At 40.8% G+C, this 16124-nt stretch overlaps 1 protein-coding gene across 2 annotated transcripts in view; it reads left to right on the top strand.

The window, feature by feature from the left end:
* myo1ea (myosin IEa) overlaps window positions 1-16124 on the top strand; it is a 62772-nt gene that overhangs the window by 32532 nt on the left and 14116 nt on the right. For both annotated transcript variants that reach the window (XM_047151647.2, XM_047151648.2), the window contains exons 9-19: window positions 186-318; window positions 1719-1915; window positions 2679-2759; window positions 3189-3275; window positions 3434-3517; window positions 4215-4382; window positions 6178-6263; window positions 8794-8875; window positions 9278-9384; window positions 10923-11021; window positions 13179-13323. In XM_047151647.2, coding sequence (XP_047007603.1) covers window positions 186-318; window positions 1719-1915; window positions 2679-2759; window positions 3189-3275; window positions 3434-3517; window positions 4215-4382; window positions 6178-6263; window positions 8794-8875; window positions 9278-9384; window positions 10923-11021; window positions 13179-13323 — 1269 coding nt within the window. The remainder of the gene's footprint in view (window positions 1-185; window positions 319-1718; window positions 1916-2678; window positions 2760-3188; window positions 3276-3433; window positions 3518-4214; window positions 4383-6177; window positions 6264-8793; window positions 8876-9277; window positions 9385-10922; window positions 11022-13178; window positions 13324-16124) is intronic.

Here is a 16124-nt window from a genome sequence, read left to right on the forward strand (position 1 = left end):
TCGGGAAATGGGTTTGTTACGGGCACACAAGTGTTCCCTTTCTACTTCAGACCAGACACCTGTTTTTATTTACAACTAAAGCCACAGCAGGAGTAATTAGAGGACACGGGCTGGGAAACGGCAGTCTCAGCTACACACTGCACACTGGTAACGTGAACCTCCTTTCTCTTTCGGCCTTCGTCTAGCACGCTATGGATGTAATTGGGATCTCAGGCGAGGACCACACCATGGTCCTGCAGATTGTAGCTGGAATTCTTCACCTGGGGAACATCAGTTTCAAAGAGTCTGGGAACTACGCCGCTGTGGAGAGTGAGGAGTGTGAGTAGAAAGTCATCTTCTCTTTTTGGATGTGTGTTTCTTTGTGTTTTTTCAGGGCTTTCTCCACTTGGTGTCCTTGGTTGCTCTGTGGAAGGTCATGAAAAACACATTTTCACTCTGTCCGTTTTCTTTGTTTTGTTTTTTTCCCCCTTTGGTTAGTTTTTTTTATCTCCCAGCGCTGAATGTTTGTTGTGTTAAAAGGGGGTTGGAGCCAGGCAGACTCAGCCATGCTGAATTAACCCAGAAAATGAAGCTTGCTTCAGGGTTCAGGGGTCTGGTTGAATTACATCACACTCTAAAATTACACCAAGGAAAGCAGAACTTCCTGTTGCGCCAGCCCACCCTTCCAGTTCTCCCTGTCCCCACCCTGTACTCGTCGGTTTGCTTCGACGCTCCCTCCACCCTCTTAATCCATCTTGCTATCCTTTCATGCGAGGCATAATGATTTTCGCACAAAGCTTTGCTGTACCGGGAGCAGACACAGTATTGCTGCTGGCTAATCGTCGTGTTTCCTGTTCGCCGTAAAAACCACTTCCTGTCTGCTGCCAATGGTTTTCACACATCTAGGAGACTGCTGTAAAAACACATCATGGATAACTGGCATAGCAGCATGTGTTAATGACAAAATCACACTTCAGTATGCGTGCAGAGCTTCTCAAACACCCTAAACACTCTGTGTGTGTTAGCCAATCAGAGTGAATTTATTTATATCTACCCTGTTGTTAGCCGTTTGTTGAAAGGCTAAGTTGAAATACATGTCACATGTAGGTGATGTTAATTATTGTTTACCTACTTCAGTCAATCAAATACAAATTTTACTCAAAAGGTTTCATTCTGTACCAAGCTACCGATCATGACATTTTGAACTCCACATAATAATGTTAAAGTACTTAGATGGATGACTCACACACAGTCAGTCCCAGCTCTTCTGGGAGGCAGATGGAGAAGCAGGAGTTTTCTCCTTTGCTCTGCTCACTTGTGCATTTTGACCACACCCTCATTCCCACGAGGTCGCTAGCATCGATGAAGTGTGTCTGTCCGTTAGATGGGGAACGCGCCCCCTCTTGAAAGAAAACCGATTTAGCATGTAGGCTACGTTAGAGACCGGACGAGGAGGCAGGTTCGAAACAATGCCTCGTGCCTCACCCGTGCCTCAGTATCCTCTCTTAGCGTTTGATGTGGTTTAATAAAAACACTGACTCTGAGTCATCTGTTTAAATCTTCATTCCGCTTTGTCCTCTGGAGAATTGTGCTGTTCCCGTAAAAGGACTTTGTGTACAAGATCATGAAATCGGGGAATTCAGAATGTCTTCTAGTGCACTGTTTTTTTTTTTTTTCTTTTTCCTCCTTGGAGAAACCGATTTTTTTCCCTCCTCACTACGTCATTTTCCTCTGCTTAGTCCTGGCATTTCCTGCTTTCCTACTGGGCATCAACCAGGACCGGCTAAAAGAGAAACTCACCAGCCGTAAGATGGACGGCAAATGGGGAGGGAAATCTGAGTCGATAGATGTCACCCTGAACGTGGAGCAGGCGTGTTTCACACGTGACGCACTCTCCAAAGCTCTGCATGCTCGTGTCTTTGACTACCTGGTAGAGGTATGTGCATTTGTCTCGTATTCTCCATATTACTCCATTGATTGTCTCGTATTCTTCATATTACTCTATTGAGTGTCTCGTATTCTTCATATTACTCTACTGAGTGTCTCGTATTCTTCATATTACTCTACTGAGTGTCTCGTATTCTTCATATTACTCTATTGATTGTCTCATATTCTTCATATTACTCTACTGAGTGTCTCGTATTCTTCATATTACTCTATTGATTGTCTCGTATTCTTCATATTATTCTATTGAGTGTCTCGTATTGTTCATATTACTCTATTGAGTGTCTCGTATTCTTCATATTACTCTATTGAGTGTCTCGTATTCTTCATATTACTCTATTGAGTGTCTCGTATTCTTCATATTACTCTATTGATTGTCTCGTATTCTTCATATTATTCTATTGAGTGTCTCGTATTGTTCATATTACTCTATTGAGTGTCTCGTATTCTTCATATTACTCTATTGATTGTCTCGTATTCTTCATATTATTCTATTGAGTGTCTCGTATTCTTCATATTACTCTATTGAGTGTCTCGTATTGTTCATATTACTCTATTGAGTGTCTCGTATTGTTCATATTACTCTATTGAGTGTCTCGTATTGTTCATATTACTCTATTGATTGTCTCGTATTCTTCATATTACTCTATTGATTGTCTCGTATTCTTCATATTACTCTGCTGCTTGTCCAATATTTTTAATATCATTTTATTGATTTACAAATGTTTAAGTAAAATCATTCTTTTCCCTTCTAGTCAATCAATAAAGCGGTGGTAAAGGATCATCAGGAGGAGAATATTGGGGTTCTGGATATCTATGGATTTGAGATTTTCCAGGTATTTTTAATGTTTTGTTTTTTTTCAGACTGATAATAGTCTTAATGATTTGATCTGATCTGTTCTTTTAGTCTGCCTTCCTGCTTGGATTACAAAAAAAGACATTATTTTTAAACCGTTTCACATACTCACTACCACAGCACGGTTTTGGTTTTAGGTTCAGGGTTATGGATGCCTGCCTTGTACGCGTTGACATTGCTGATTAAAAAGCTTGCTCTGATGTTAAAGTTTTGATAGGGGACGGTTACAGTGTGGCATTCTTTCCTCAAGTCAGATTCCACATACACACACACTGATGAACCTGTAACATGTGATAAATAAGCACACAAGTGAAAGTGAAAGACTTTTTTTTTTATCTTGGGTACAGATCTAAAGTGTACAAAAAATGGTTTTTGGTTTCATTGTTCTACTTCTTTTCTGTATTTTTAGAAAAATGGTTTCGAACAGTTCTGCATCAACTTTGTGAATGAGAAACTGCAGCAGATCTTCATTGAGCTTACACTGAAAGCAGAGCAGGTACTAATGTCTGTGTTCTATGTTTGATTCATAATGGCATTCCAGGTTATGAATGAACTAGTTACTAAACTTTTTTTTTTTAATGCAAAATGTACCAATATATTTTGCCTTCCTTCTCTTTTTCATTTTCTCTCTTTCCCACGCATATTTTTTTTTAGGAGGAGTATGTACAGGAAGGAATCCGATGGACACCCATCGAGTACTTCAACAACAAGATCGTTTGCGACCTCATTGAGAGTAAAGTAAGTGCCAAGGGGCTGAATTTGGGTTTTATTTGGCTGCTTTCCACAGACAGGATATGAGCTGTGTCCTTTAAACAGTTTTTTACACACCCAATAAACACTCAACAGTCTGCCAAATTGAGGTATCTCCAGTGGCACAAGCTTCCCGTCTTTTTCCATGGGTGTTGGATACCCTGAGACAAGCTAATGTGCCTTCTAGTTCGAATCGTCTGGAGCACAGAGAGATCGGTCATCTCCGTTGTAAGCTAAGACCTTTACAAAATGCAGCAATATGAGAGCAGAGGATGACCTCAAGAGGCATTTCCTGTCTTCAAGTGCAAGATGTTTTGGAGAGCCATGTTTTCTTTTCTTAGAACAAAGCAGGGGGAACAAACGATGACGAGATATGATGAAGCCTAGCTCGGATTTCAATCCTGAACCCCTGGTTAAGTCTTTCATAACATCTCTATTAGATTACTATAATTCCCTGTGATGTGGCATCTCTGGTTAAACTCTAAATAGCACTTACTGACCTCTTCTGTGTCACTCTGATTAACAGTGTAGAATTATCCCACCCAGTTAAGATTTTTGTAATCCTGGTCATAAATGGCTGTTTCATTGTTTTTTAACATTTACAGTATGTGAGTAATTGGGCAGGGACTGTCTGTTTCTCTTGTATAAAATAGCAAGCTGGATTCATGTGTGTTATCCTTCCTAGAATCCCCCAGGCATCTTGTGCATCGTGGATGATGTATGTGCAACGATGCATGCAAAGGGGGAGGGAGCTGACCAGACGATGCTGCAGAAACTGCGCATGCAGATCAACAACCATGAGCACTTCAACAGCTGGAATCAAGGCTTTATAATCCACCACTATGCGGGGAAGGTCAGAGCACTGATATCTCTTTGTCTTCATGTACTGTCTTCATATATACTGCCAGTTAAATGTTCATGAACGTCTTCTACAAGATCCGAATCTTTCATGTAGCTTATTATTTTTAGGGATTTTGTATTATTTCTGTGGGTCTAGGAAACAAATCTTGAGTGAAATTTACTCTGAAAGTCTGATCATGTCTAATATATATATATATATATATATATATATATATATATATATATATATATATATATATATATATATATATATATATATATTTTTTTTTTTTTTTTAAATAAATTTTTGCCTCTCCATCTCATAGCTTATTTCAATGACACCCCTACTCGTCACTAATATTCATTACACCCGACCCTCTATATGCATTACTATTCAGTAGCTTGATAATGGCTTTCTCAACAAGCTTTTGCACGTTAATACAAACAGACAGGTTGTTTATAAGCAGTTTTCACAAAAGCTCACTGACCTTTTGTTGTGTCAGTCTAAACAGGAAAATGCTGATTCATTATTTGCTGTACACCCTGAGCTAAATCAATAGATTGGGCTCATTTCCTAACAGCAGTTGTTTTCAATGTTATCTTGAGAGTATGGAGGTTTGAGAAGTTGGTCGAGCGGTTTGCTGAAACCAAATTAACCTGCTGGTTATGCAGCTGTTTTTGTTTATGGAACAAATACAGGATTTTATTTGCCAGCTTGTAGCAGCAAGGGGCTTTTTCGCTTGTCATTTTGAGCTAGTATGAACGCTGTAGCGCTAACTCAAATTGCCTACTTGTGTACTAATTAGTATGTGAAAATTGTGGTCTACCAGCTGCTACATTGGAGGAACTTACAGTTAGTGACCGTCTGTGGTTTAGTGCATACCCTGTGTGTCTGTTGTGCTGTATGCTGACTGACCAACCACAGTTATCACACAGATGTGTCTTGTGAGACACACTTGCTTGTGCAAGGTCATTCGCAGTGAGTTACTGAAATGATGTCATGCGAAAGATTCATGTCAGCCATTTTGAACAGTGTGTGAAAACAGGAAGGTTTAGGTACAGATTTTCTTAATATGTTCTCTTTAAGGATTCTTTAAGGACATATTAACTGGCTGCTCTCTGTCAGATATTATATAATATATACTATATAATGCTTTATCAAAGGCAGGTGCTGTTAAATCTGTCAAGTCTATATTTGAAAGTCTATATAAGACAGTGCTGGTATCAGTTGTAAGCTAGATATATGCAGAGTGCTCGATGATCCTGATTAGTGATCACTATCTGATCCTTTTCTAATGAAGGTTCCAATACAAAATAAATCTCCATTTCTACATTAACGTATGTAATAAGTATGGGACATCTTCACTTGTTCCATGCTTACATTTTCAAATTTAACAGATTTAAAATGGTCCCATTGCCTGTTTATCCTGGAAATAGTAGCATAACTGTTATTCAAAAAGGATTTGACTGGCAGTGTACCTGCAGGCTTCATTCTCACATCATTTGTCCACTGTGTATATATTTCTTTCCTGTTTGTCTGCCTGCTGTGTAGTGTTTTGTTTTCTATTTCCTTATCTTATGTTCGGTTCATGTGATTGTATTTCTATTACCTGCTTTCCCTCTCAGCCTCATATGTCGTCCCATACAGTACCTTCTGTAAGTTGCACCCTGCTAAAATGAGCACTTCCTCCATTTAGGATCTTCTGTTCTTGCTGTAGCACAGTTGGTATATCAGCTATGAGTCTTATTCTCAGGAATATTGCGTCATTTGGATGAGAATATCTGTGTGTGTGTGTGTGTGTCTTCAGGTGTCCTACGATGCTGATGGCTTCTGTGAGCGGAACAGAGACGTCCTGTTCACTGACCTCATCGAGCTCATGCAGAGCAGTGAAATGTGAGCGAGTCATCTTTTTTAACCATTACTCAGCTGTGCTGACAGCCCATTTTACTGTATGCAAAGCAGGCTCCTAACTCGCAGCAACAAAAGTGTGTCAGTATTGCTTTTGTGTGAGCGTGTGTACGTGCGTGCATGTGTGTGCATGTGATGATTGTGCCTCCTCTGAGCACTAGAAACCATTTGTCCAAACACCTCCAGCTCCATCTAGCCTCATGCTAGGTTAGGCGCGTTCCTCTACAATGCACAGACACTTGCTGTGGGGCAGACATACTTGTAAATATTTCAGAAAGGTACAGCATAGACCATTCTTCCTTCAGACGAGCAGATTCCCTATTAGTGAAAGAATAGAAGGGGAAGACCTTTATTGTCAGCTGCATGATGTCACCGGGCCCCTGGTCCATCTGCACATACAAAGTCCTATAGCGTTAACCTCTGAACTTTATTAAAGAGCACAATTTTCCTAAAACTGTAGAAACTCGCACTCAGATAAAGAGCTCACAGATGTGTGTTCATTAGATATTCAGTGGAAAATAATCTAAAAGGATCGTTCTGAGAATTCTATACAATTTTACACTTAACTCAAATGTAGTTGATCATCAAAGATATGTTCAGGGTCTTGTGCTTTGGACTGGACCTAAAATATTTTCTGTGAAAACATGCCTAAATCTTCAATGTAACAAAGGGGTTTACAAATGTAGGTAAACGTTATTACCATCTGCAGACTTTTAGATTTTCGATACAATTTCTCATTCAAACATTTGGGGGTGGGGCCTGTGGTATTGTCAAATATCTTTAGAGTAAACCACATACGTCTCGTTGTCCTGCATGGAATTATACAAAACTGTGCAAAGGTAGTAGAGTAAAATTAGTTGAGCAAGATGGCTGCCTCCAAAACCATGATGTTTTGCTAATTATTATAGATTACAATCAGCCACACTGTGTCCATAACCATCGGTGAGTTTGTGTGGCATTACTGAAGTTTATCCAGCCATCCATCCATTTTCTATACCGCTTATTCTATTGGGTCACGGGGAACCTGGAGCCTATCGCAGGGAGCATGGGGCAGAAGGCGGGGATGGGGTTCCAATCCATCACAGGGCACAATCACATACACATTCACACACCCATTCATACACTATGGACACTTTGGACATGCCAATCAGCCTACCATGCATGTCATTGGAATAGGGGTCGAAACACGGAGGAAACCACCGCAGCACGGGGATAACATGCAGACTCCGCACACACGGGGTTGCGGCGAGAATCGAAGTTTATAGTTTTGTCAAATAGATTTTTAACAAAACGTAGAACGGGTTAGAAATGCTTCCATTACTTGGTAGCTTGAAATTCACTAAACTAAAGAAGCAAATATTGAATCTCCAGTGACAGATATTAATGCAGTTGTTATAATATGTTATCGTTTCTGTAGTAACAGCTCATTCACATGGACTTGTATGGGGATCCTCCATATAATCTAAGTCTAATAATAAATGGATTTAAAAATGTGCTGTTAATTCACAATGTAAAATGTATAATCATTGATATGGGGAACATTTTTGTTCGGAGACTTTTATTTAACATGTATAGGAGGAGTCTCTAGTGTAAAGCGCTGTAGCAGTTAGTTTTCTGCCATGGACAGAGACAGGACAGAGGACTGCGTTATCTAGGACAAGACAGAAGAAGCTGCGTCTTTTTAACTTCAAGGAAGAGGAAAAAATTGAGTGGAACGACTGTTTATAACTGATATTAACATGATAACAGGAACGAACTTGTCTCATGGACATTCCACTACATTAAATTTAACTATAAATGGTTAAAAAGCCATGTTTTTTTGTAATCTTTATCAAATCGCTGTGGTATCAGAAGAAGAAAACACATCAGGGCATCTTATTGGAAAATAACCGACTTTTGTTGCACATCAGGCCACATCACAACACACAGTGTTGATTGTTTTCCTATAACATTATGGCCCGTTGTGTCTTGATCGACTACATTTGAGGTACGATTAGATTTTTCACCCAACCATTCCTTTAACATACATCTTTACCATAACAGTTCTTTTAACCAACGAAGAAAGGTAACCCCTGAGACATGTTCAACTGCTCTCCGAGGCTGAAAGAGATCAACACACACCCAGAATCCCTGGAATGCTCGCAAGCATGTGTTACATTCTGACTGGCGCTGAGCTATCGGTCATGGGTTATGGCATTTGTGACATGTGACATAAATGAATGCCTTGATGCGATATACTGTATACTGCTCTGAATTCTAGCACAGGAAAATTCCATTCAAGAATAAATGATGGTAGTGATTAGAGCGGGTGTGTAAGGACTGTACTGTCCCTAAAGCTCCAAAACAACATGCACTGTGGTGCGGCAGAACTTCAGTGACCCGAATCAAAAATGGTCCAGTCATCCCAAGTGTCTGCTTCTTTGTCTGTACTCCTCTCTCTCTCTCTCCTTTCTCTCATATGCGCCACTTCTTCCATAATTATTCCTGTCTGCCTTGGTTTGTTCTTCCTCAACAGAGCTTTTATTCGGGCCCTGTTCCCAGAAAACCTCAATGCTGAGAAGAAAGGTCGTCCCACCACTGCAGGCAGTAAAATCAAGGTGCGTTGAACTGTAAGGTGTGTTTGTGTGTGAGTAGTGGAGAGAGAAGTAGCAAGAGAAATGAGTAGCGAATATTTAAAAGAATACACCACCTTCACCAACATCTCACACATCTCTGGTGTATGTGTGATTACTAGGGAAAAGAAGTTTGACACATTTCGCCGTACTGAGAAAAGAACACACAGCCATTTTATTAGAAGCGCACTAACACTGGACACCTAAGAGCAGATGAAGAAATGTTTACAATATGCAACCACGAATTCAAAGTACCATGTCTTGTGTATTTCCAGTGTGTCGAGACTAGTGTGTTAATGCAGCGATGCTGATGATTCGGCAATCATTTTAAAGTCGTATAAACAGGAGCCGAAAGCTGAAAACACCGACTCTCTCTTTCTTGACCAGAAACAAGCCAACGATCTGGTGAGCACACTCATGAAGTGTACGCCCCACTACATACGCTGTATCAAACCCAACGAGACGAAGAAGCCGAGAGACTGGGAGGAGAGCAGGTACACACACATCCACATAAACACACACTTTAGCCATCACTGAAACCTCGCGTCACAGACAGGCCTAGCATTTTCATATTATCTTTATGGTGACTCAGCTATGGTTGTAATCACAACACATGCAGTAATATTCCAAAGTAATATTTGCTTACTCTGTTTTGTATCCTAGACACAGATTAAGAACAATGCTTATAAATAACCACTTAGCTCAGTAATTTCAACACAGACCTGTTTGGGTTCACAAAAGAAAGACACATGTGGGTCCGTTAGCTTGGCCAAGACTTTCCCGGCTTTTATTTTTCCCCCCTGTTACTCAGAAGTGCCTACATCTCGAGCCAATGTACTAAAGGGGAATGGATTCATGGCTGGTTACTTTCAGTTTCTTCTGACTTTATCTAGGTGAACTTTGAATGGATTTGCCTTTCATGTAATTATTGAAAGTGTACAAGATAACATCTAGTGGACATAGACTGAACTGAACTGAATACTGAATATAGGAGCACGGTGGCTTAGTGGTTAGCACGTTTTCCTCACACCTCTGGGGTTGAGGGTTCAAATCCCACCTCCATCCTGCGTGTGCGGAGTTTGCCTGTGCTAGCCGTGTCTTGGCGGTTTCCTCCGGGTTCTATGGTTTTCTCCCCCAGTCCAAAGACATACTCTGTAGGCTGATTGGCATTTCCAAATTGTCCATAGTGTGTGAATGTGTTAGACACGTCTTTCAGGGTGTCCCACGCCTTGTACCCCGAGTTCCCTCGGATAGGCTCCAGGCCTGCCGCGACCCTGTGTAGGATAAGCGGTACAGAATATGGATGGATATATGCTTATACATTTAGCTCGTATCTTTATAAATCCAAATATTTCTGCAGTAGTTAAATATCAGCCAATTTTCCATCTGCCTGCTGGGATTTTTCTGATTCACAACGTTGGCAGCTGTGATTATTTCTTCTCCTCGTGCTTGTTGTTCTGTCTGGTGCGTTTGGTGTGAGCTGTACTGTTGCAGGTGCAGCGATATTGTTCAGATCCTTCCTGTTGTGAATACAGGCTCTCGTGCAATTAGCACTGAGCCTGCTGAGTGTGTGACTAAACCCGGTTTCGGAGCGGATGTGGAAAATACACCGCTTCCACGCGACAGTTTGTGCACTTCAAATCAGATAATACGTTTGTGCTTCAAATCACTGCCTAACCAGAGTGTCTTCACACCAGCTGCAGTTGCAAAGCCATTCAGCAGCAGTAGTCTTGTGAAAGGTTTTTCCTGTCTCTGGTCTGTTTTTCTGCACTGTGTTAAATGCCTTTCAAAGACTGAAAGTGGTCTGGATTTTAAGCATGCTTCACTTAGATGTTCCATTGTCTAGTTTACAAAACATTTACCAAACATAGGAGCTAATCATGAAACTATTATGTGTTCATCGTAAATGGCCAAGTGTAATTTAGTGTACAGGGATATATATATATATATATATATATATATATATATATATATATATATATATACACACACACACACAAGAATTTAACAAGCTCTGTTTTTCTTACCTCAGAGTGAAGCATCAGGTGGAGTATCTTGGTTTAAAGGAGAATATCAGAGTGAGACGTGCTGGCTACGCTTACAGAAGAGTCTTCCGCAAGTTCCTCAACAGGTACAAAAAAATATCTACATTAAACCCCACTGAGGAACCCAGAGCACAGCAGTACACAGATGTGCAAATGATCAAGTGTTGTATTTTGGCTTGAGATCAGAAAGCAGACTCATGTCTGAGAGAGCAATGGAAAGGGGAGAGAGTATGCACTAAAGTGAGGAGAAAATGAGAACAATTTAACAATGTCTGAGGGAGCAGCCGTGGAAAGTGGAAGAAAGTTTCATGCTTATGGCATGAGGTTCATAAATGAGAAAAAGAAACGGAGCAACAAAAAAAATCCCCAGCTGCTTATTTTACACAGGTGTACCACAAAACAGGTGGGAAAATGTTCATTTCTTCAATCACAAGATTCATGTCTGTTATTAGTTGTTCACTCTCCAGGTTAGATTATCAAATGGTGTTCAGAGGCCACAAGTACAGATCTGAGAGCCTGTGGCTGCTGAAGTTGTGTTTCATACCGAGGTAGCTTAGGCCCATAGTGCTCTGCTTGTGCTATGTAAAGGCAGGATTATAGTGAGGGACAGTGTGTGGGAATTACGGTAATCAGTGCAGTACACCGCAAAGGTGCATTTCTTTCTAATCTAACACAAGCTATATATTGTTCAAAGTAATAATCATAAATGACCTATTGACCTATTCAAACTAAACCTGAACAGTTAATGGAGCAGTCTTTGCATTTCCTTGATTTGCTGTGACGCTTCTTATATCCAATACAGTGATTTTACATTTAGAATCACGTACATAAACAGGAACAAAATTTTATAAAATAAAAGTTATATGTATGAAGGGAAGGGTAGGTACATATGATTACATATAGTGTCTCTCTATGAACAGACCAGTAATGCAACCATCTAAAAAAATCCCCCAATATGGGGGGATATAGCCAGATTGTTCCAGGGGGGCCGCGTAGAAATTCTAGAACACTATTATTATTATTATTATTTATTTTATTTTTTTTCACCTGTATGTAAGTCGGATTGTGAACCTTTGAACTATGATGCACATAAAAATGAGAAATATTAATCAATGAAATCAATTATACACAGCACACTAAGACACACACCAAACAGAGACATCCACTGATATACTAGTGTACAGTACTGTTAGCCACACGCCGATAAAACTTAAGACTAGTTAAAATGGATACGTTTTTAGATAGAGGACGCGGTCTCTCAGCTGAGAAAGTTAATACAGAAGAGCCTAGCGTGAAAAAGACGCAATTGCGAACATTTGACAACTCTAGTGGGCTACAAAGGGATTGCAGGGATAAGGGGGGGCCTCACGCTGAAAAAGTTTGAGAGCCACTGTTCTAGTTCCCCTGTGAGGCTGGCACATTTTCCATCCACCCTGCTGCTGTTTGCTTTCTCCAGACATACACACCACGAACACACACACGCACACACACACACACCATCACATGCATGTATACACACTCACAGACAAACAGGACTCTCTTTTTATTGGTCTCTCTGCTCTGGGTGGACAGCTATAGGCACCAGAGGCATTTATATACATAGCCTTGAAAGGCTGATTTGTATTCAGCCTGTTAATCGTGTCACGGGAAATTTCTTCTTTGAATTCTAACCAGTTCCCACTGCTGGATAAAATGCCATCCTGAGAAAAGCCATATTCATATACATACAGTGTATAATTGGATAATGACACTACTTTTCTTGTTAGCTGCTCTACCACAGCACTTTTGAAATGAAACAATGATTCAGTGTTTAAAATGCACGTTTAAATGTCAGCTTTAATTCAAAATGTATTTACGTATTAACGGATGAGCCTTATAGACCACACAGCGCTTTTCATACCGAGTGGACATATTTCAGGGAATACTTTGCAGCTGATGAACGTCTACGAGCCTCAGCCTCAGATTACTACATGCTGACTATCTTTTCAGTCGATACTGGCAATAATAAGCTTTCAGAGTTCAACCAATATAGATGTAGCTACCTCAGTGTCGTTGTTTTATTTTAAATTCCAAATAATATCACTTTCCAATTACAGGCTGTGGTCTGTTTTGCGCATTAATCATAAGGCTGGTCGGTAGAGACTGTTATTAAATCCTAGTCTTGCAACTTTACCAGTCATGTTGGCTCTGGGCTTTGGTTTACCCAGTCAAACACTTTTCCCCTCTCCTTCCTCTATTTTTAGGTACGCTATCTTGACAAAGGAGTCGTGGCCGACGTGGCGCGGAGATGAGAAGCAGGGTGTGTTGCATCTCCTGCGTTCTGTCAACATGGACCAGGACCAATACCAGCTTGGACGCACCAAGCTCTTTGTCAAAGCCCCTGAATCGGTACGAGTGCCTGTTTGGTCTACTGCCCGAAATCAAAAAATGCTTGTCTCCTTACCCCAAATGTAATCGATCAGCCAAGACATGTTTCATGTTTTAATTTGGTGTGAGCTATGATAATCACATACTTCCTTAAAACTGTGTCAGGTAGTTCAGTATCTCAAATAGATTCTCTTAAGGGGTTTCTGACATATGAAGAAAGCTTGTTGCTAAAACAATCGTAGACAGAATCTCTTTCTTGCACTCTGCGCCAGCATCGGACATGGGTAGGAGGCTCAAATTTCATTCATTCATCTATAATAACCGCTTTATACTGGTCAGGGTCATGTAAGATCCGGAGTCTATCCGTGGAACACCGGGTGTTGGGACTTGGGAATACGTGCAAACACACTCACACCCAGGGAAATAGTAGCCATCCATGCATCCATTTTCTGTACCGCTTAATCTATACAGGGTCATGGGGGGGCCTGGAACCTATCTCAGGGAGCTTGGGGCACAAGTCGGGGGACACCCTGGACAGGGTGCCAACCTATTGCAAGGGCACGATCGCACACGCATTCACCCACTATGGGCAATTTGGAAATAGCACTCAGCCTACAGTGCATGTCTTTTGACTGGGGGAGGAAACCGGAGTACCCAGAGGAAGCCCCCGAAGAACATACAAGCTCCACACACACTGGGCGGAGACGGGAATTGAACCCCCAACCCCTGCAGGTGTGATGCAAGCGTGCTAACCACTAAGCCACTGTACCACCCCACCACCCCTCATAGTAGCCAATATACCTATATGCAGGGAATATACCTAAAGATATGTTTTTGGGAGGTGGAAGGAAACCAAAGAACCCTGAGGAAACCTACAGGGGAAACAGCAAGAACATGCTAAACTCTCCACAGAGAGTAGCCTAAGCTCAGGGTCAAACCAGGGGTCCTGGAACCACTGAGCCAATGATTACAGTTTGAAAACAAAAATGTTTGCTAGAAATGATCCAGATGATAATACAGTTCTGTTTTGATTTGTTACTTTTTTGGAATTATGCATTAATTCTGGTGTTTATCCGCAAATGGTGTGACAGGGCAAAATGTTTGTTTGAGGTCAGTGGGTAATAATTTAGCATGCGGTTTGTACAACACTAAGCTGTAAACTGTAATCTTCTCTTACCTGTCAGTATGTTAACCTCATAGCTAAACATATATTGGCTGATGCACTACATTTGGGATAATTATGTACATTTCATTTGGTCCAACTGTTCCTTTAAAAATATGCATATTAACTGGATAGTGCTTAAATGTAGATTTTGTGAGCTTTACGCTGAGAATGAAGTTGTACAACCTTAGTTAGATTCATCTGGATAAAATAAACCCTAGCTGTTTGGAAAGACCCTTTCTGTGAGGTTTAACAGACAGCAAGCAGAGATTTGCAGAGCAGGAAGTAAGTGCTACATCAGCAGCATTGAGTCAACATCACTGAGGGAAGTCCACACAAGTGTGTGTCTGTAGAGAAGGACCTCTTGTTAGGACACAACCAGGGTTTCTGTTCACACCATGTTCTATATGAAAGGTCTGCCTGTGACTTTTCTGTGAGGTCACTGTTGACATTTGCACACACTTGTTCACAAGCACACACACACATACGTTCTCGCACACCCTCTGAATCAGGCCTTGTTAATGAGGCTCAATGCAGGGGATTATTTAAAACGTATCCTATCTTGCTTATGTACGTTCACAGCGAATGTGTGTGTTTAAATGTCAGAAGTCAGCTCATAGTAAAAGTCACAGGGAGTTTATAGAAAAACGTGTGTGTGTGAGATGAATGCTTACACAACTGAAATATTAAGTGGGAGGGTCCTAGTCTTAACTACTCTAATAACTATAATAACAAGGATCTAATAACAAAACTCCCTCACAGATAAGGGCTGACACAGACTAATTAGTTTATGACTAGTGGTGAATTTTTCAGCTGGCAAAATTTCACCCAGCTGTGTGTGTGTGTGTGTGTGTGTGTGTGTGTGTGTGTGTGTGTGTGTGTGTGTGTGTGTGTACTCCTGTGTGTGCCAGAATGAACTCTGTGATCTCTCAGTGTGCTGATGGATGACACTTTTGTGCTGTGTTTGTGTCTGAGCCATCAGACACTCGGACTGTAATAGCACAGGATAAAACGTTTCTGAATTTTTTGTGTGAAAAAGAAATATTTTTGTTTAATGCCTGCCGTGAGGGACCTCCTGCACGCTCACAGTTCAGTCCTTGAGGCGATAATAAAAGAACAGTGTGTTTAGACTGGAGTTGTCTGAGGGCATACAGAGAACAGACTGAAGCACCAATCCAGCCAGAATCTCATTCTTACCCAGGGAGGGATGGATAGAGGCAAAAAACGGACTGATCGACATGTGGAGAGTTCGCGAGATGAATTAGTGAGATATTGTAGAGCTTGACATAAAGCGCAGGTCTTCGTGTTGGAAGTAAATGCCAGACGAGACACCTGGAGCTCTTTTAAAAGTGAAGCCTGTCCTCAGCTCACTAATAAAGCTCGTGTATGGAGTGACCTTTCCAAAGGTTTTTTATTATTATTATTATTATTATTATTATTATCTTAGTGCTGGACTTGCAGTTTTATTGAGGGGAGGAAAAAAAAAGGTACAGAGTATATTTAAATATTCTTTAGGCTTAAACAGTGCTTCTCAAAGGGTCCCGGAGACCCGTGCTTGGCAAAATATGAACAACTTCTTACACTTAATGAGTAGCTGACCTGTTGGGGCTGGTGTTTCATTAGTAAGACTAGAGATTGTAAGACTGTACAGGGTAGAGGG

The sequence above is a fragment of the Ictalurus punctatus genome, chromosome 27, assembly GCF_001660625.3.
Source record: "Ictalurus punctatus breed USDA103 chromosome 27, Coco_2.0, whole genome shotgun sequence".
Classification (NCBI taxonomy): domain Eukaryota; kingdom Metazoa; phylum Chordata; class Actinopteri; order Siluriformes; family Ictaluridae; genus Ictalurus; species Ictalurus punctatus.